At 43.9% G+C, this 22,058-nt stretch overlaps 1 protein-coding gene across 3 annotated transcripts in view; it reads left to right on the top strand.

The window, feature by feature from the left end:
- Positions 1–22,058, top strand: part of SCARB1 (scavenger receptor class B member 1) — a 151,715-nt gene that overhangs the window by 66,062 nt on the left and 63,595 nt on the right. For all 3 annotated transcript variants that reach the window (XM_040347362.1, XM_040347360.1, XM_040347361.1), the window contains exons 2-6: positions 6,043–6,203; positions 9,494–9,635; positions 10,649–10,852; positions 10,952–11,047; positions 18,597–18,712. In XM_040347362.1, the coding sequence (XP_040203296.1) occupies positions 6,043–6,203; positions 9,494–9,635; positions 10,649–10,852; positions 10,952–11,047; positions 18,597–18,712 (719 nt within the window). The remainder of the gene's footprint in view (positions 1–6,042; positions 6,204–9,493; positions 9,636–10,648; positions 10,853–10,951; positions 11,048–18,596; positions 18,713–22,058) is intronic.

Genomic DNA, 22,058 nt, shown 5'->3' with positions numbered 1-22,058 from the left:
GGGAGCGCGTTTGGAGCTATTGCATCTCAAGGGGATTTAGTACCCCACAGTCCCGCTTCTACATCTTGCCCCTCGTTGGAGGATATCCGGTTTAATATGTCATACTAGATCTCATTTTACCACCTACCATTATCTGAATACCATCAGGGGGAAACAGCTTCACTCTAAACTCTGCGGGTCTGACTGCAGGGGGCCTTAGTTGCAGCTCAGGCGAGCCTCTGCCCTATGGTTGTGTCCATCTCCCCTAACTCAGGCTTCATGTGTCTTTGCTGACAAAGTCTGCCAGTCTACAGTTGCTGATGAGGATGTAATTTAGATGAATGCGGCGCCCAGAAGACGCACTTTCTTGCGAAACATGTTGGTGACTAGCATCAAGTTCATTTAATCATTATTAGCATCTCTTCTGTAACAGGGCAACAAGTGATTTTATTCATTGTGTTTTATTTTTATATATTTATAATTGTTATTTTTTTCTATACAACGCTCTAGATTGAATCATTATCTCACCTATCCCTGACAAGACACACCACAAAGTCCTATATTACCCACTCAGTTTGTTTTTGCTCTAATATTTTGTTTTTGCTCTATTTTGTTTTTGCTCTAATATTTTAATTTCTCAAGGACTGGTGCAATACTGTCTGTGCTGGAAACCAACCATACAAACCTTTTTCAAATATAAAGTATTCATACCCTCTTGAAATTTTTCCTAATTTTGCAACCAAAAACAAATGTATTTTATGTGATGGACCAACACAAAGTGGCACATAATTGAGCAGTGAAAGGAAAATACAAATCTGTGCATTTGTCTTCAACCTCTAGTATGATGCCCCTAACTACAATCTAGAAGAACCATTGCCTTCAGAAGTCTCCTAGTGTGTGTAATTTAGTCTCTGTATAAATACAGCTGTTCTGTGAAGCCCTCAGTGGTTTGTTAGAGAAGCTTAATGAACAAACGGCATTATGAAGGCCAAGGAACACACCAGACAGGTCAGGGATAAAGTTGTGGAGAAAATTGAAGCAGGGTTGGGTTATAGATTAAAAAACAAAAACAAAGCTTTGAACATCTTTAGGAGCATTGTTCAATCCATCTGGAAATGTAAAGCATAGGGCACAACTGCAAACCTACAAGACTTGGCCATCCACCTAAACTGACAGGCCAGGCAGGGAGAGCATTACTTAGAGAAGCTGCCAAGAGGCCCATGGTAATTCTGGAGGAGCTGTAGAGATCCATAGCTCAGGTGGGAGTCCTGCACTTCACCAATCTGGCCTTTTATGTAAGAGATGGCTTTCAACTTTTTTTTTTTTCTTCTTTCCAAAGTCCAGTTTGCGAGAAGCCATGTGGGGCACACTGCAAACATGTGGAAGGCGCTCTGGTCAGATGAGACCAACATTTTACTTTTTGGCATTAAAGCAAAAATGTGGTGGAAAACTAACTAACACTGCACATCACCCTGAACACACCATACCCAACGTGAAACATGGTGGTGGCACCTTCATATTGTGTGGAGGCTTTTCTTCAGCTGGGACAAGGAAGCTGGTCAGAGTTGATGGGAAGATGGATGGAGCCAAATACAGGGCAATCTTAGAAGAAAACCTGTTGGTCTGAAAGATTTAGACTGGGGTGAAGGTTCACCTTTCAGCAGGACAACAATCCTAAACGTACAGCCAGAGCTACAATGGAATGGTTTAGATCAAAGCATATTTATGCATTAGAATGGCCCAGTCGAAGTCCATTTGAGAATCTGTGGCAAACCTTAAAAATTGCTATTCAGACGCTCTCCATCCATTCTGATAGAGCTTGAGCTAATTTGCAAAGAATGGACAAAAATGTCACTCTAGATGTGCAAAGCTGGTAGAGACATCCCCCAAAAGACTAGCAGCTGTAATTGCAGCAAAAGTGCACCACACTTTTCAAGTATTTGTAAAACATTTGGAAAACCATTTATCCTTTCAACTTCACAATTATGTGCTACGTTGTGTTGCCTATCACATAAGGCCCCTTTCACACGGGGCGGATCAGTAATGATCCGCCTCCGTATGCTCAGCGGGCATCACTCCATTGATGCCCGCTGAGGCGGCTGATGACAGGGTGGTCCCCGCACACTGTGCAGGGACTGCCCTGTCTTTTCTCCGCTCTCCCCTATGGGGGGGAATCGGATGAACACGGACCGTATGTGTCTGTTCATCTGATCCGCAGACGGAAGGAAAAATAGGGTTTTCTTCCGTCTGCAGAATCAGATCATTGCGGAGGCGGACGAGATAGGGTGTCAGCGGATGTTCATCCACTGACACCCGCAATCTCATAGGGACCAATGTATGTCCCTTTTTTATCCGCAAACTGATGGATGAAAAAGCAGACATACAGTCCGCACGTGTGAAAGGGGCCTAAAATAAATTTACGTTTTTGGTTGTAATGTGGAAAATGTCAAGGGGTATGAATGCTTTTTTTGTGTAATTTTATCTTCATGTGACAACACTGAATAAGTTACATTTTGCTACAATGTAAAGTAGTGAGTGTATAGATTGTGTAACCGTGTAAATTTGCTGTCCCATTCATACTGCAACCCTGGTGTGATGTGCAGAAAATTACAGCGCACTGGATGGCACCGCACTGCTCTGCTGTGAAACAAATGTGTATTTTTGCATTAAGGTGAAAAAGCAAAAAAGCACCTTGCAGTGTCTGACCCCACCCCGCCCCCCCCAGTTTTACTTGCCTGAACCCCCGAAATTTCCATGGGCATGATCCTGTGTTTCTCTCTCCATGGGTTCTTGGCTCTTCATTGGATAGATTGATGGCAGTGCAGCCATTGGCTCCTGCTGCTGTCAATCAAATCCCGTGACCCAGGGGCGGGGCCAAGTCATACACTGTGTCTATGGATGCCGAGGTGTATGACACAGGAGTGCACCTGCACGGTAACCCCCTTGAGAGCTTCCCAGAGGGGTTATCTAATGCAGGGAGGAGCCGCCGTGGGACCCCAGAACAGGTGAATCGGGGCCACTCTGCAAAACGAATGTGTGTGTTTGTTTGTTTTCCCCAGGAACCTTTTTAATATCGCTTTAAATTTGCAAACCACGCTGTCCAGACAAAGCAGCAGCTGGAGGGTTGAGACGGACCACTTAAATCGGTGCTCCAGGCTCCTTCAGAAAAAGTCAGCAGCTACAAATGCTGTAGCTGCTGACTTTTCTTAATATTGAAACTCTTGCTTGTCCAGGAATCCAGCGATGTCCTCACCCAAGCTGATTTTTTTTCAGTCTGCTCTCGGGTTCTGTAAACTGTCAGTAAAGCCTTGCGGCGTCACAGCCGGTTCCCTACTACACATGCACAAATTCAAACGCTGTCCTTTTCATCACAGCAAGTCTTCTTACGTTTACTTCTGGCCACTAAGCCTTGCATCTTTGTTTAACCACTAGAGGCCCGTGCTATAGCCGAATGACGGCTACAGCGTGGACCTGAAAATCCAACTGGACGTCAATTGACGTCCGCCCCTTTTGGCGTTCCCGGCGCGCGCTCCTGAGCGCGCAGCGGGGAAACTGTTGGCCGTGTCCCTTGGACACAGCCAATCACAGATCGCGGCGAACGGCCAATCAGAGTGGCTGTTTGCTATGCGATCTGTGCGGCCAATGAGAGATGATCTCAAATGTAAACATTTGAGATCATCTCTCATTGCCGGCTCACACAGGGACAGCGTCCTGTCTCTGGAGAGGAGACCGATCTGTGTCTCTTGTACATAGAGACACAGATCGGTCACCCCCCCCCCCCCCCTCCCCCACAGTTAGAACACTAAATAGGGAATACATTTAACCCCTTCCTCACCCCCTAGTGTTAACCCCTTCAATGCCAGTCACATTTATACAGTAATTAGTGCATATTTATAGCACTGATCGCAGTATAAATGTGAATGGCGCCAAAAATGTGTCCGATGTGTCCGCCATAATGTCGCCGTCCCAATAAAAATCGCAGATCGCCATTACTATTAAAAAAAAAAACTAATAAAAAAAAACAATTCTGTCCCCTATTTTGTAGGCGCTATAACTTTTGCGCAAACCAGTCGCTTATTGCGTTTTTTTTTTTAATTTATTTTTTTACCAAAAATATGTAGAATACGTATCGGCCTAAACTGAGTATTTTTTTTTTTTTTTTTTTTTTTAATTGGGACATTTATTATAGCACCAAGTAAAAAATATTGTATTTTTTTTCAAAATTGTCGCTCCTTTTTGTTTATAGCGCAAAAAATAAAAACCGCACAGGCGATCAAATACCACCGAAAGAAAGCTCTACTTGTGGGGGGGAAAAAAGGACGTAAATTTTTGTTTGGGAGCCACGTCGCACGACCGCGCAATTGTCAGTTAAAGCGACGCAGTGCCGGAAGCTGAAATTTCACCTGGGCAGGAGGGGCGTATATGTGCCCAGTAAGCAAGTGGTTAACATGCCTGCTTTACCCATAGGTAGAGGAACTTCATTCCCTGCTGCGTTTTTTTTTTTTTTTTTTTTGCTCTTCGGGGGAGGAATCAAGTACTTCAAGCGATTTGTAGAAAGATCACAAGGTTTTATAAGCTTCTTGGGTTTCCCTTTGATTTTTACTGCTTGCCCTTCCTCCTCAAACTTGGAGCCTGATACAGATGCATTTCTCTTTAACCACTTCCCGCTGTATGCAGAATGACGGCCGGGAAGTGGTTCTGTTATCCTCACTGGGCGTCCTATGACGTCCAGCAGGATAACATGCCAGTGCGCGCCCCTGGGGGCCCGCAGCGTGGCGATGGGAGTGTCAGTCTGACACACCAAATCTCCATGTGGTAAGAAGCCTCAGAGGCTTCTTACCATGATCGATCAGCTGTGATAAATCACAGCGTGAACCAGGAAGTGTTGGTAAACCGCATTCCTCAGTTCTCGCCGACGGAGCTTATCGGCGGCTCTCCCTGTCGGGGGGGGGGGGGGAGGGGGTCTGTGGTGGTTGGCACATTGATTACCAGCACAGCCCCGTCAGTGCCCCATCATAACCCCCTGCCAGTGCCAATCAGTGCCCAGCAGTAACACCTGTCAGTAACCAATCGGTACCTCATCAGTGCCGCCTGTCAGTGCCCATCAATTCTACATATCCGTGGTTCCTCATCAGTGCCCGTCAGTGAACTGGGGGAAAACAACATTTTATGACAAAGAATTTTTTTATTTACTTATCAGAAATGTTGGTATTTTTTGTTTAGCAAAAAATTAAAACCCCAGAGGGTGATCAAATACCACCTGTCTGTGGGAAGAAAATGATAAAAAATTTGGGTACAGTGTTGCATGACCGTGCAATTGTCATTCAAAGTGTGACGGTGCTGAAAACTGTCCTGAGCAGGAAAGGGCAAAAGTGTCTGGTATTTAAGTGGTTAAACAATCATCCAATTTGTGTACATAGACTTGGAAAAATGGTGTGGGCTGAAGAAATATTCCTGTACGTTGTTTTATCTCATGGTTACTGTGAAATTGTGTGAATGCATCAATGCAGAGCATGTTATCTCGGCTTGCAGCGCTTGGATTCGTTGAATGAGTTTACCGAAAATGGAAATTTCAGAACGTACAGCCTCATGCTGAACAAACTAAATGTATTATTGTATTTTAAATGGAAACTGTTAACAGATTTTTACTTCAAGCGTTTTTAAAGATAAATTTGATTACACCAACTTTTTTTTTTTTTTTTTCCTTTTTCTTCTATCCACCCTGCATCACATGGCAGGACTGGTAAGCTGTAACATATTTTGTTCGGTTCAACACTGCCTTGTGTATGTATTTTGTGTGACCTAAGATTGCACAAGAGAAATGCTGGCATGTAATGTTCCATTTCTTGTGGGATGAAAAACCAGAACAAAGTTGTGCAGAAAACCCATGACCAAAAAAACTGATTTTTTCACTTGTTTAAAGTAGTCTGAATGCGACACTGATTTTATTATATTTTTGTTTGCTTATTTTTTTTTTCTTTTGTGAGGCACTTTTTTCTTTTTACTACTCCCCCTCTGTCCTTCACTTCATATTTAATGGATGTCTGATCTTTAATTTTGCAGAATGTCCGGATAGATCCAAGCAGTGGGTTTGCTTATGAAATGTGGAGAGATCTTCCAGTGCCCTTCTTCATGTCCATCTACATCTTTGAAGTAGTGAACTCTAAGGAAGTCCTTTTAGGAGAAAAGCCCAGGGTTGAGGAGCGTGGACCATATGTTTACAGGTACAGTAGGGTTCACATACCGTATAAAAACCACTGGGCCCATGATTTCCACTGTGTGTATAATCTTGTATAAAATCTAAATTCTTGGTGCTTATGGAAATTTCAATAAGTTACATACAGACAAGTGTTTAAAAAAAAAATGGTGATAGTAAGCCAGTTAGTCCTAATATATTTTTAAATCATGGTTGTTCTAGTGCCATTGCAAAACAATTTGCCTCAAGATATTGATCCATTAGTATTTTCTGCTATATTGAAAGAGCACAGATTTCTGTATCTATTTTATTTTTTTTGTGCATCATTTTGTGGTTTTGTAGCACTGCATGACATTCTGAGGACTTTGCCATGTGTGGGCCCTCAACTTTGAACCCCTTTCGCTGCCAGCAAAATACATAAATTGTGTGTGTGTCATGAAGCTGGAAGAAGAGCTGGAGCGAAGAGGGCCCTGATTCTCATTGGTCAGCATAGTCACATCCTGGCATTGACGAATCACACTGCTCACTCGTAGCAAACATTAGGATGCTATATAGCTTGCAGCTGTGTATGCTTTTTTTTTTTTTTTTTTTTTTCCCCCTCCCCTAGTGCCCGGGCCACCATGGATGGAACACAGCCAGGGGGAGGAGTTGATGATGGGGAGGGTATTGAGCCAAATTGGGAAGCCACCTAATTGTTATACTCTCTCTCATAGCGTACCTTAAATGATGGGCCCTTTTAAACCTTGCATAACTGGCATTTTTTAGCAAAATTTGGTTTTCTGATCATTCTTCATAAAATAGTGTGGTTGAGGCTTTCAAGGTGCCACATCCCAAAACTAACATGGAGCAAAGGAAAGTGGAAACCACCCCCCTACTTAACCACCAACAAATGACAGACTTGATTGGCACAGGACACAAATAGCTTAATCACGTTAAAGTTGTGGGGGTGTTATTTTTATTTAAAAAGTTATACTTGTCTGCTCTGTGCAGTGGCTTTGCACAGAGCAGCCTGTATCCTCCTTGGGTCCATCTACTGTGCTCCTGGGTTCTCCCTCGATTGCCCCCACAGCAAGCAGCTTGCTATGGGGGCACCAGTACCAAGTCGCAGCTCCCTGTGTCCATTCAGACACAGAGCTACAGTCTGGCCCCACCACTCTCTCCTGATTGGCTGGCTGATTTTGACAACAGCGGGAGCCAATGGCACCGCTGCTGTTTCAGCCAATTGGGAGGGATAGTCTCGGGTGGCAGAGACATTCGTGGACATTTAGCAACTCTCAAAGTGGTAAGCTCACAAAAACATGCAAGACAAGGGAATATTGAGCTAGTATGCATAGCATACTAGCTCAATCTGAAATCTGAATCTGAAATGCTCACCTTAGACTGGAGCCCCTGCGGTGGTCCCCGCACGCTGCTCTGGCTGGCGAAATCGCTCCCTGAGTTACTTCTGGGTATCGTAGGCTCCGGTGCTGTGATTCGCCGGTAACGGGAAACTAGCTGAAGCAACGGCATGAACCATCATTGCTTCAGTGCGCATGTGCCGATGACATTGGCACATGCTGATACAAGGGATATCCGGGGTAGCTACAGGTAAACCTTATTATAGGCATACCTGTAGTAAAAAGTGGATTGTAAGGGTTTACAATCACATTTAATTCTTCTAAAAAGTACATACACTACCAATTAATGGGTAGGAAAGTGTATAATCCAATATAATAGACTTATTACAAAGCGAAAAAATAAATGTAAAGGTAGGTTTCTACAACTCCAGATGTCGCAACATGTTTTGCAGTGTAGTTGCTTCATCAGGACAATAGGTATATGAATATGAATTATTAGTAGGTGGACACTGGCAATAATGGAAATGGAACACACAATCCATATTGCCACGATAGAGCCAATAAAGACTAAAGGCATGAGAGGCTATTGCTGCATAAGAAAAGTTATCTGTATTCAAGACAAGATTGTTTTAATATCCAGGGATAACTACTAGATGGCTGGAATAGATGCCTCATTAGAATGTTTGGTGTAGGTCAAAATTCACCATATATACTTGATGAACAAATGTATTGCACGTTTTGGCTGTCCATTTTTGTGCTGATGCAGTTCAAAACGTGGGGTCACCTTTACCACTCTACTTTTCCTCTGTTCTAGTTTATATACCCTTTAAGAGGTCATTGGTTTGCATTTCTTTTGTAGGAGCTACATAGCCACTTTCTCGCTCCTCCCTTAAAGTGGAGTTCCACCCATAAATATAACATTACATCAGTAGTTTAAAAAAAATGTCATTAGTCCTTTAAGAAAAATATTTTTTTTTTAGATGCCTTCAAAGTGTTGTTGCTAGGCAGAATAGTTAATCTTCCCTCTTCCTGCACCTAGGTGCTTAAGCTTCCTAACCTACACCGCACAGACTCCTGGAAATGTAGTGGGTGTAACTTTCCAGGAGTCTGTGCACTCCCCAGTCTCGAAGAATCATGTGACTCTGACAGTACAGGTGCTGAAACCTATTACACTGCTTGTGCAGCACTGAGCATGTGCCAGATCTGCAAGGCTGAAATCCAGGAAGTCATACAGTCTGGCTTCATGATGCCCACACTTAAGATGGCCCCAGTCAATTTCTATTTTATAAAGTCTCTAAATGCTGTAACAACCTAACAAAACGGACCTTAGTTTACAGACTAACTTTACTAGAATATATTAAGCTTGTGTATTACAGGGGTATTTATATTTAAAAAGTGAAATTGTGGCCTGAACTCCGCTTTAATCATTTAAACATTTAGGACTACATGGAAACCTTTATCTCTCCACTGACATTTATGCCCACCGACCCTTCACTGGGGACAGGAGGTCACTGCTGTGTACTTGACAGCAGTACCCAGTGGGTACATCAAACCCCCCCCCCCCCCCCCAAAAAAAAAGTTCCCCTGTGTAAACTACACTAGTATTATTATTATTATTATTATTATTAGGCACAGAATAAGTGGCAGACACAACCAGGACACCCTTGAAAATCCACTCTACCCGAAATAAACGCATTTAGTAGTATGGTGTGGTGTTTTTTTTTTTTTTTTTTTTTTGCTCGTGGTAATTTTCTCTGTGTGTAGTTCAGCCTATAGAAATGTAAATGTACTTCTTTTAAAGATTTGAGTCAATGAGTAGATTTTTGAGAAATTCTGCTATAGATGCTATTGCTAATAAAGAAGAAATCATTGGACTCGCTGTGTTTTATACTACCAGTTTTTTTTGTGTGTTTTTTTTTTTTTTTTTTTTTTTTTTTTTTAATATTTGTACAAAGAGTAATCTGTCACTTTTTATTTATAGGGAACGCAAACAGAAAACAAACATAACTTTTAATGATAATGCGACTGTCTCGTTTGTTGAGACACGGATTCTGCATTTTGAACCTGATATGTCTGCGGGAAGTGAAGAGGATTTCATTGTATTTCCCAACATTCTTGTCCTGGTAAAAATATACATTTTATTTTTTTCCCCAAGCCATTTATAATGTTTCTGAAATTTGTATATCCAAGAATGCCATCTTAGAGCAGAATCGGAAGCCAACCTTAGGCGGTCTTTCGGTTGTTCTCTGATGTCAATTTAGTAGTTCTTGTCATACCTAGAATGTTTGTTACTTTTTTTGGTTTAGCCGAGATAAATTCAATTCTACAGTTATACTGGTGAAGCTGTCAACATAGGTGACAAAAAGACAGGTCAGTTTGATTGCTTATGGCCCCGCTCAAATGTTTTTTAAAGCCTAACTAGGTTTTGTTTGGACCAAGCTGGTTCAAACTAATTCTTTCCCTGTCTAATGTTTCCGCTGAGAGCGCTACATAAAGTGCTGTGTTCCAGCAGCAATATGGGGACTTCTTGCCCTGTTCCCCCTAACAAAGTTGAGTCAGGCAGAGTACTGCTCAGAAATTCGCATTAAGCTTTGTGTTCTATGAATGAATACAAGGCTTTCTTTGGCTCAAGTGGAGAGGCCGGCAGATGACATCCTTACCCCCATCTTCATCTCAGCCATTCAGAGGGAACCTTGTATTCATTCATAAAAATGCAACGCTTCCTATGAATGGATGAGCATTCCGAGGATGGAAAGTCCCTGCACTGTTGCCGAAAACATAGTGCTGTATAGTGTGTGTGTGTGTGTGTGTGTGTGTGTGTGTGTGTGTATATGTATGTATGTATATATATGTGTGTGTATATATATATATATATATATATATATATATATATATATATATATCTCGCGGATGCTCCAGTTTTATACAGCACTCCTATTGGTGACGGAAATGGTTTTGGGCCAGCTTAGCCAAAACCATTTTCAAGTTTGAATTAAACCTGGAGTTGGGGAGCCCAAAATGTTCCTATGGTGAACGTTTCAGAATGAGTACAACAGTTCATTATAGTCCAAGGCATTTTAGCTATGTTAATGTCAAGTCTTTAATGCAGACCTGTTTTTGTGTTTTATACCTACAGGGTGCATCAGTGATGATGAAAGATTTACCTGTACCCCTTAAATGGTTCATTAGTGGAGCATTTACAACTTTCGGCCAAGAAGCTTTCATAAACAGAACAGTGAAGGATCTCTTGTGGGGCTACAATGAGCCATTTTTAGATTTTGTAAATGCAATTCTCCCTGGAAAACTTCCATTCAAAGGGAAATTTGGCTTGTTTGCAGAGGTAAGTGAAATAACCTTGGTTTTTAGGCAAACCTGATCATAATGCTCTTGTCTTATAAAATGGTGCATCCTGTAATGTGTTGACTATTATTTTCTCTAGTTCAATAACACAAACTCTGGTATTTTTACGGTGAACACTGGAGTAGAAGACATCAGTCAAGTCCAAATGGTTGATGCATGGAATGGGCTCACAGAGGTAACTTGTGTTCTGTGGTGGCTCTGTTTTTTTTATATACGGAGTAATATTCTTGTGTCTAGATGATGATGGCTCTCCACCGGGGCAGGATCTGTACCACTGGTTATACATGTTGTCAGGACTTGTCATGGTAGTAAAAATTATAAAAAAAAAAAATCTGGGGGGAAAGATGTTTGTAGACAACTGCAATGCCCTTTTTGTAAAAAACTGTATCCAAATTGATGGCTTCTATGAAACTTTAATAAAAGGCAAAAAAGAGGTTGGTTAGGGTGGGGGCAGCACCCAGCATTTGTCCTCTAAAACAGGGGTTGACAAATTTGCTTGGAATCTAGGAGCCAGCTAAAAAAGTTAGGAGCCAGAAAACGCACCCCGTCCCGACGAGCTTGCGCGCAGAAGCGAACACATACGTGAGCAGCGACCGCATATGTAAACGGTGTTCAAACCACACATGTGAGGTATCACTGCGATTGGTAGAGTGAGAGCAATACATCTAGCCCTAGACCTCCTCTGTAACTCAAAACATGCAACCTGTAGATTTTTTTTTAAACGTCGCCTATGAAGATTTTAAAGGGTAAAAGTTTGTCGGCATTCCACGAGCGGACGCAATTTTGAAGCGTGACATGTTGGGTATGAATTTACTCGGCGTAACATTATCTTTCATAATATAAAAAAAAAATGGGGATAACTTTGATGTCTTATTTTTTAATTAAAAAAAGTGTAATTTTTCCCAAAGTGCGCTTGTAAGACCGCTGCGCAAATACGGCGTGACAAAGTATTGCAACGATCGCCATTTTATTCTCTAGGGTGTTAGGATAAAAAATATATATGTTTGGGGGTTCTAATTAGAGGGAAGAAGATGGCAGTGAAAATAGTGAAAAATTACATTCGAATTGCTGTTTAACTTGTAATGCTTAACTTGTAATACCAACGGCCACCACCAGATGGTGCCAGCTTACACATCTGGTGGTAATAACTTGTAATACCAACGGCTCACCACCAGATGGCGCCAGTTCACAAAAAAAGCCAAGTCGCCAGGACCCTATTTCTAGTTGCCATGGCGACCTGGAGCCCGGGATTTGTCGAGCCCTGCTCTAAAAGCTTTGCCTGTCTCATGTACTCAAGATATGGATTTGCAGGCAAGGAAGAATTGTTCTCTCTAACTTGCAATCCACCTCTTTGCTCTCCTGCCAGCGCCTTCTTTCATCTGATTGCCCCAATAGCAAGCTGTATGCAATGGGTGGGTGCTTATGAACTAGGGCTTTGTGCATCTTCTGTCTTTCTAGGCTTCGCCCCTGCTCTCTATTCACAAGAATTGACTGAGAACAGCAATCTATGGCTACAGCTGCTCACTGTAGCTTGTGAGCAGGAAGAGGGGGAAAACGAGGGCTGTGGCCAGGTACAATACTGAATTGATAGAGGACCTATGAAATTGTTTAGAAGCAAGGGGGGATTTCTTTATCGTACATCACGGGACACAGAGCGGCATTCATTACTATATGGGTTATATGGAGTACCTTCAGGTGTAGACACTGGCAATCTCAAACAGGAAATGCCCCTCCCTATATAACCCCCCTCCCATAGGAGGAGTACCTCAGTTTTTACGCCAGTGTCTTAGGTGTTAGTCATGGTTTAGCTTGCCTCCGCATCCTTGGGATTAGGTGAGCTACCGGTTCTGTCCAAAAAAGCCTCAGCGCTAAAGTGGTCAGTAACCGGACCCCAAACCCTTGGGGTATAGCCCATAATGCTTTTCTTTTTAGAGAGCTGGACCCTGGGCCCAGAACTTAGAAACCTTTGCGTACCTAAAGTTTTCTGTTGCCAGGGTGCTATATGGGCCCAGGACAGTGGATCCTTCATAGGAACCCAGGGCCTGAAGGTCTAGACATTCCCACGGAGATGGGGGAAGATTGGGCCTCTTGCTTGGCAAAGTCCTGCGGCATGGAGCAGGTAAGTGAGGGGAAAACTTGCGGAACTTGGTTCTTAGCAGGTTTTTTTCTGGGGGGTCACAGGGGACATGCCTAAAGTTATGCACTGCATCTGGCAAACTAGTCACATATCATAAAGATAGGATGGCTCTCTATGTATTATTCCCCATAAGATGTGACCTCCCTTGTAGTGTTGGAAAAGCATTGAGTGGGGCCTGTGTTATATAAAAATATATGTGTGTGTCAGAGAGCTTTGCTTACCTGCAGGCCTCCAGGCGATGCTCCATTCAGTCTTCCTCCTCAGAGCCTGCAAGCAGGCAAAACGCTGACCTCCTCATGGTTCCAGGCTGCAGGCTGCAGTTTGCTGGAACAGAGAGGTCCCTTCCTCCCAAAATCCCCCCCCCTCCCCCTGTCGGGAGGGGCATTTCCTGTTTGAGATGGCTGGGGGGGAAGGGCGGGTCAGTGGCTTAAAGGAAGGGGCGGCCCTTCCTTGTTTGTTTGTTCCATTCAATACTTTGGAACTGAGGAGAAAGACCAGAGCGGCAGCACGGGGCGCCGAGGACACACAGTGGCCAGAAAGGATATTGCAGTCTTCAGAGGACTGTTTTTTCAAGCCTAGAAATAGGCTGTTTCTTTTCCATCTCATAGTTTTTCTTTGCAATACTACTCAGGGGGACAGAATGTTTTTTCTTTCCTGGATTTGAAACAAAAAACGAAAAAAAAAAAAAAAAAAAGTCATCTAGGGGAGAGGAAGCATTTTTTTATCCCCCAAACAGGTGTTTGGACAATTAACTTTTATAGTTCCAAATACCAATAGGTAGCAGGTGTACCTCGGTATTGTACCATGGTATGCCGCTGTTTTCCCTACAGGGAGCCTTGGGGCCATCGGGATCTGGGGCTGGAGCTGACGCGGGTCAGTCCAACCCTAAGATGGTCACGGAGGAGGTATTACTCACCTCTTTAAAAGAGATGCAGAAAAGCATGGGAAAAATGATAGCCGCAGCTATGCGGGGCAGTAAGCGGAATAGATCTCCGTCGCCCGAGCGCGGACCCTCAGAAGAGGAGGTCCTTTCCTCAGGGGAATTGGACGACCTCTTGGACAAGGACCAAGTAGGTTCAGGGATCGAAGACCCGGATACAGGAGTCTGGGGCAGTCTCCCTGAGGGAGAGCTGGTGGATTCATAGGACTTGGTCCATAGGGCATTCAACTTGCCAGTACCAGATCTCCAGGTATCGACGGTTTCAGCTTTGGGCTCACTGAGGGCGCCTCAAAGCAATGCTGTGTTTCCGATCCATCCTCTATTAGAGGGAATTTTGTTCCAAGATTGGAACAAGCCAGATAAGATCTTCTTACCACCTAAAAGGTTCTCTGTCCTATATCCTATGGAAGAAAAATTTTCCAAAAGATGGGCTACTCCTGCAGTGGACGCAGCCATCTCATGTGTTAACAGATCGTTAACATGCCCTGTAGAAAACATACAGGTGTTCAAGGATCCAGTTGATAAGCGCTTGGAAGCACTACTTAAGAACTCCTTCACTACTGCAGGGGCAGTAGTACAGCCAGCTGTGGCTGCGATTGGGGTCGCTCAAGCATTATCGGATCAATTTAAGCAGATGCTTAAACTTATTCCGGCCCAGCAGGCAGAAAAATTTTCGGATGTCCCTAAGGCCATATGTTTTACGGTAGACGCAATCAAGGATTCTATCCAGCAAGCGTCACGTTTATCGTTATCCCTTATCCATATGAGAAGACTCTTATGGTTAAAAAGCTGGGAGGCTGAGCCCCCATGCAAGAAGCTCCTGGTAGGGTTCCCCTTCCATGGAGGACGACTCTTCGGAGAAGACCTAGATAAATACATTCAGACCATTTCAAACGGCAAGAGTACTCTCTTGCCAACTAAGAAGAAGGTTCAGGGACCTGCGTTTAAACGACAGTATTCCCCTGGGCAGGGGCCCTCTAATGCCAAGCAGTATCGACGGCCTCCTGCAAAAGCAAACTTCGGCTTCAACAGCAGATCACAAGGACAGGCTGTTAGAGGCAAAAGGCAGTGGTTCGCAAACCAGCAAAACCAGCCCCCAAGCCAACCTTATGAAGGGGCGCCCCCACCCACGAAGGTGGGGGGAAGGCTGCGACTCTTTTCAGAGATTTGGGAAGCCAGCATTCCCGACGAGTGGGTACGGTCTTCCGTGGCCACAGGCTACAAATTAGATTTCCTAAGGTTTCCTCCTCCTCATTTCCAGAAGTCGAGGATTCCAAACGATCCGGAAAAGGGAGCCGCATTAAGATCGGCATTAGATCATCTACTTTCCCAGGAAGTAATAGTAGAGGTACCAGTCCTGGAACAGGGGCTGGGTTTCTACTCCAACCTATTCATCATCCCAAAATCCAATGGAGATGTCAGGCCAATTTTGGACCTAAAGATGGTAAATGCATATCTAAAGATCCGCTCATTTCGGATGGAATCCGTGCGGTCAGCAGCTGCCACACTCCAGAAGGACGACTTCATGGCGTCCATAGACATAAAGGATGCCTACCTTCATGTTCCAATTTATCAGCCACATCAAAGATATCTACGCTTCATGGTGGCTTCGCGTCACTTCCAATTCGTGGCGCTTCCCTTCGGGTTGGCTACGGCCCCCCGGGTGTTCACGAAGGTCCTAGCCCCAATCCTAGCCAAACTAAGGATCCAAGGGGTCACGATCCTAGCATACCTGGACGACCTCCTAGTCATAGATCACTCGTCTCCCGGCTTGGAGCGAGCAGTGGCCCTCACGGTCCAATACCTCGAGAGGTTCGGCTGGGTCCTAAATCGAGAAAAGTCAGCTTTCCAGCCCACAAAGCAGTTGGAATATCTCGGCATGAGATTAGACACAGAACAACAAGGAGTGTTCCTACCTCTAAGGAAGGTAAAAGCCATCAAGGAATTAATCCTACTGGTTCTAAGCAAGAAAGAACCGACTATTCGCCTATGTATGAGGTTACTAGGCAAGATGGTGGCCACATTCGAGGCGGTACCATACGCCCAGAGCCACACTCGCATCCTACAGGCAGCCATCCTGTCAGCATGGAGCAGAAGGCCACAGGCCTTGGATATCCCGTTGCCGCTCTCATCAAGAGTCCGACAAAGTCTGTGTTGGTGGTTAGACCCTCAGAATCTACTGAAGGGGAGGTCTTTCAGCCCAGTGGCTTGGAAGATAGTGACCACAGACGCCAGCCTGACGGGCTGGGGAGCAATTTTGGATGGTTGCACTCGCCAAGGTACTTGGGCAAAGCCAGAGAAGCAGTTGCCCATCAACATCTTGGAGCTCAGAGCTGCTCGACTAGCCCTCAGGGCTTGGACGTCAAAATTGCAGGGGTTCCCGGTGAGAATTCAATCAGACAATGCCACGGCCGTGGCATACATAAATCACCAAGGGGGAACCAGGAGTCAAGCCGCTCAGAGAGAGGTGAGCTTGATTCTTCTATGGGCAGAGGCTCATGTGCCCTGCATATCGGCAATATTCATTCCAGGAGTGGACAACTTTCAGGCGGACTTCTTAAGCCGCCAGACTCTATGGCCGGGGGAATGGTCTCTGCATCCACTAGTCTTTCAAGCACTCTGCCAAAGATGGGGAGTGCCGGACGTGGATATCATGGCATCGAGACTCAACAAGAAACTAGACAGGTTCATGTCCCGCTCAAGGGATCCGATGGCCTGCGGAACCGATGCGTTGGTTTGCCCTTGGCATCAGTTCAAACTTCTTTATGCGTTTCCCCCGCTCCAGTTACTACCCCGCCTGCTGCGCAGGATCCGGGTGGAGCACATACCAGTCATCCTGGTAGCTCCAGCATGGCCCAGAAGGGCATGGTACTCACTAATCTTAAGGATGGTAGTGGGAGACCCTTGGACTCTTCCTCTACGGCCAGACCGGCTATCGCAAGGTCCGATCCTCCACCCTGCCTTACGGCATCTAAAATTGACGGCCTGGAAGCTGAATCCCTGATTCTCAGGGGTAGAGGTCTGTCTCAGAAAGTAATCTCTACCCTAATCAGAGCCAGGAAACCGGTCTCTAGGGTGATTTATTACAGGGTCTGGAAGGCCTATGTAGGCTGGTGTGAGTCCAAGCGATGGCTTTCTCGCAAATTTACCATCGATAGAGTATTAAGTTTTCTCCAGCTAGGAGTGGATAAAGGATTGGCATTAAGCACAATCAAAGGACAGATTTCTGCTCTGTCAGTGTGGTTTCAGCGGCCGCTGGCCACCCACTCGCTGGTTAAGACCTTCCTTCAAGGGGTCTTACGTATTAGACCTCCAGTTAAATCCCCGCTTTGTCCGTGGGATTTAAATCTTGTTCTGTCAAGTTTACAGAAACAACCGTTTGAGCCGTTGGCTGATATTCCTTTGGTTCTACTGACAAGGAAGTTAGTATTTTTGGTTGCCATAGTTTCCGCAAGAAGAGTTTCGGAGCTGGCAGCCTTATCCTGTAAGGAACCATATCTTGTTTTTCATAAGGACAGGGTCGTTCTCCGCCCTCATCCTTCCTTCCTTCCGAAGGTCATATCCAGTTTTCATTTGAACCAGGATTTGGTATTACCATCCTTCTTCCCTAAACCTACTTCCAGAAAGGAAGGGTTGCTGCATACCTTGGATATTGTCAGGGCCATGAAGGCCTATCTTAAAGCTACAAAGAAGATCTGGAAGACAGATGTGCTGTTCATTCTACCGGATGGGCCCAAGAAGGGGCAGGCAGCTGCAAAGTCCACCATTTCTAGGTGGATTAAGCAATTAATCACTCAGGCCTACGGCTTGAAAGGGTTGCCTCCTCCAGTATCATTAAAGGCTCATTCTACTAGAGCCATGGGCGCCTCCTGGGCAGCACACCACCAGATCTCTATGGCTCAAGTTTGCAAGGCGGCAACCTGGTCTTCTGTCCACACGTTTACAAAATTCTACAAGTTGGACGTAAGAAGGAATACTGATACTGCCTTCGGGCAGGCAGTGCTGCAGTTTGAGACCCTCGGATTCCGGGGGCTCCTCTTGTTCGAGTTAAATTTAAAATTTTTATTTTTCTCAACTAAGTTGGATTTATTATGATTTGAGTATATCTCTAAATTAAATCCTTTTGTCTTGGAGATGTTCTCCCTCCCCTCATTGTAAGCATTGCTTTGGGACATCCCATATAGTAATGAATGCCGCTCTGTGTCCCGTGATGTACGATAAAGAAAAAGAGATTTTTAATACAGCTTACCTGTAAAATCTTTTTCTTGGAGTACATCACGGGACACAGAGCTCCCACCCCTCTTTTTTGAGGACCATTTTGGGAGGCATACTGCTTGCTACAAAACTGAGGTACTCCTCCTATGGGAGGGGGTTATATAGGGAGGGGCATTTCCTGTTTGAGATTGCCAGTGTCTACACCTGAAGGTACTCCATATAACCCATATAGTAATGAATGCCGCTCTGTGTCCCGTGATGTACTCCAAGAAAAAGATTTTACAGGTAAGCTGTATTAAAAATCTCTTTTTTTTTTACCCTAATGCAGGTTAAATGGCTTGGGACCACTTTAAATCTTCTTCTTATGGTCGCTGTACTGTATGTATAAAACATCGAGCCAACAAATTTTTTTTTTTTTTTTTTTTCCCCCAGGTTAATTTCTGGAATTCTGAACAAGCAAATATGATTAATGGAACTGCTGGTCAAATGTGGCCGCCTTTTCGGACACCTGATCAGCCTCTTGAGTTCTACAGCCCAGATGCCTGCAGGTATTAATGACAAATCCAGGGCAGGGGTGATTTACTTTTGCTCTTTGTGTGTGTTTTTAGTTTTTTTATGCCATGCAACCCCTTCTAATGTCAATTATTTGGAATCGCACATGCTAGTATTATCCAAAGGCCTACATTTATTTTATGTATATATTACGTTCTTTAAGGCTCCCCGTTCCCCTCTTCTGAACTGAAGCCAGGGTCATTCCTAGTGCTGACCTTTATTGCTGACTACTTCTAATTATGCTAGTTCCCTATTTGGCTGATCCATTAGCTACAATGCATGCTAAGGCCCTTGACCTGGAACAAGTGTGCAATTCAGGAGTTGTGTTACTAAACTCAGAACATGCATTCACTATATTTGGTCTCCCACGGTACACAGAACATGGAAATGCAATTATTTTAGTAAATATAAACTGCTAAATACCTTTTTCTCATTGGCAGTCTTATGATGGCCATCGGTGTCTGGTTAAAGCATGTAGGAGGAGTTTTCATTCTCCTCCGACTGTCTTATGAGGCTGCATGACCCCTGACCCTCTGGCTGGACAGTGCTTATTGGCCCTGTGTCAATCGCATGCACCTTCTAGGGGGAACAAACTCTAGCAATCCACACCAAACTGAGCTTGTGCAGAGTGCCCCATGGCTCTCTTCTATCAGCAGATGGATTTGGGAGCGTTCGCATCAAAATCAAACAACCTTTTTACAATGCAGAGGATTAACACTCTAGGTTACAGAGTGAGTATAACAGGCATGATTTACTGCATATACAGACTCATTTTACTATTGTGGGTTTAGTAACACTTTACGGCTACATTTGCTACATGGTGCTTTTTCATCTGGGACCAAAGCTTTGAGATATCCAAGTTACTAGCACTTTCAGTAAGTGTCCATGACATCCTGCATGCTTTTCTGTTGCATTGTACAGATTACCAATTAAAAGAAACCTGTACAATCAGTTTTTGGCTAATCATGTAGTAGTAGTAGTAGTAGTAGTAGTAGTAGTAGTCACAGTCACAACTTGTCACGGGATTTTGAACTGTCAAATCGCATTGGTGTGAACAAGGGCTGTTTTCGACAATGGAAACCTTACAAATTGTTGCGACTCTAACAAAAAATGTTCCTGCACTACTTTTCTGAAATTTCATTGGGACTTGCATTGGCTTCTGTTAAATGAAGTCTCAAGCTGCAATGATATCTCCAATCCAAAACTCACTGATCTGCAGGTTTAAAATTGTGTGATTTCAAAGCCGCACTGGTGTGAACCAAGGCTTAATCCACTAAAATTAACCCGTAAAACCTCCCTCCCCCGCCCCTAACCCTTATCACTTAACCATGGCTAAATATTCTCAGTCGACTTTATGAGAATGTGGTCACTGCCCTTCTGAAAATGTGGTTTTGCTGACCCACTAGCCTTACTACCATAGTGAGCTACTATGGAAAAATCTTGCAAAAGTGACAATTGTCACCAGAAAAGGGAAAACTTCCAATGACAGATACAAGTTTAGATGCCAATTTTATAAGATTTTTGACTTTCCCACAGCTTTCTGTTGTAGTAAACTGTTGCGTTTTTACTATTTGTTTTACGATTTGTATGTTCATCTTTGATGGCTACTATTTTTTTTTTTTTTTTTTTTCCCAAAGTTTCCATATGTAAATAAGGTATCCTTTACAACCCCTTTAAGACATACCTCTTCAGGCTGAATTTGGTAAAGGTTTGTTTTATTTTCTAAATGGGTTTAAGCTAGTGCATTGTTGGTTCACTTACCTTTTTCCTTCGCTTTCCCTTTTAAATGTTTGTTTTCTTTGTCTGAATTTCTCACTTCCTGTTCCTTACTAAGCTGTTCTGGCTGACTAACCCCCAGCCAGAACTGCTTGGATGATGAGGGCAAGCTTACTGAGGAGGAACAGGAAGTGAGAAATTCAGACAAAGAAAAACAAAAAACATTATTTAGAAGGGAAATTGAAGGAAAAGGTAAGTGAACCCACAATACACTAGCTTAAAGGAACCTATTTAGAAAAAAAAAAAAACCTTTACAACCCCTTTAAGGGCATGACGTGGTTATACTGGGAACATGGTTGCAGCCATGACTCTGGGCCAGATTCTCGTAGAACTGCGGTGGCGTAACGTATCTCCTTTACGTTACACCGTTGCAAGTTTTACGGGCAAGTGCTTGATTCACAAAGCACTTGCCTGTAAACTTGCGCACCGCCGCAAGCCCGCCTAATTCAAATGATCCATGTAGGGGGCGTGAATCATTTAAATTAGGCATGTTCCCGCGCCGATCGTACTGCGCATGCTCCGTCTACGCGGGAACGACGGCCATACTTAACATTGAGTACGCCACCTAGGGGGCATGTTTATCTTTACGCCGCGTATCTCTTACGGAAACGAGACAAGCGTACGTTTGTGAATCGGCGTAACTAGTCATTTGCATATTCTACGCCGACCGCAATGGAAGCGCCACCTAGCGGTCAGCGTAGATATTGCACCCTAAGATACAACGTTGCTGGCCGTCGTATCTTAGGCATGTTTAAGTGTATCTCAGTTTGAGAATACACTTAAACATAAAACGGCCTTAGATTCGGACTTGCGTCGGAGTATCTGCTGATACGCCGGCGTAATTCTATGTGAATCTGGCCCTATATCATCAATTTTCAGCCAGCAATGGGCTTGGTTGTGAACAGGGTGGATTTGATTTCAAATTGAAATCACTAGTAAAGAGGCTTGATTTTAAAGGAACTCAATTTAAATCTTAATTTTTAAAGAGCAATTGTCATCTCTTTCCCACAGTGGCTCCTCTTCTGACCTGCTGTTGACTCACTGACAGTCCCATTCACTTTAATGGGACGGCTAGTTATGCGGCAGTGACGCAACAAGGGGAGGGACGTGGTGAGTGGATGTCTAACAGGCGCTGCTATGATGGTTCTGAAATGACAGGTGCTCTTTAAATGTAAGGACTTATTCTTGCTGGTAGTTGGAATCTTTAGTATTTGCAAACAAAATTTAAGGTTTCCCATTTTTAGAAGCTGTCTGGTTAGTAAAACTGATCTCAGGACTAATTCAATCATGCAGTTTGTAGTGTACATAGATTTGCAAAACAATGGGATAAAGCATAGCTCCCAACTGTCCCTGATTTTGAGGGACTGTCCCTGATTTGCAAAATGTCCCTCTTTCCATCTAATTTGTCCCTCATTTTGGTCTGATACACACACACACACACACACACACACACACACACACACACACACACACACACACACACACATATATTTTGTGTGTACAGTACAGACCAAAAGTTTGGACACTCCTTCTCATTCAAAGAGTTTTTTCTTTATTTTCATGACT

Source organism: Rana temporaria, chromosome 1 (genome assembly GCF_905171775.1).
Source record: "Rana temporaria chromosome 1, aRanTem1.1, whole genome shotgun sequence".
NCBI lineage: Eukaryota > Metazoa > Chordata > Amphibia > Anura > Ranidae > Rana > Rana temporaria.
Note: the sequence above shows the minus strand (reverse complement) of the source record. Positions and strands in the feature narration are given on the sequence as shown.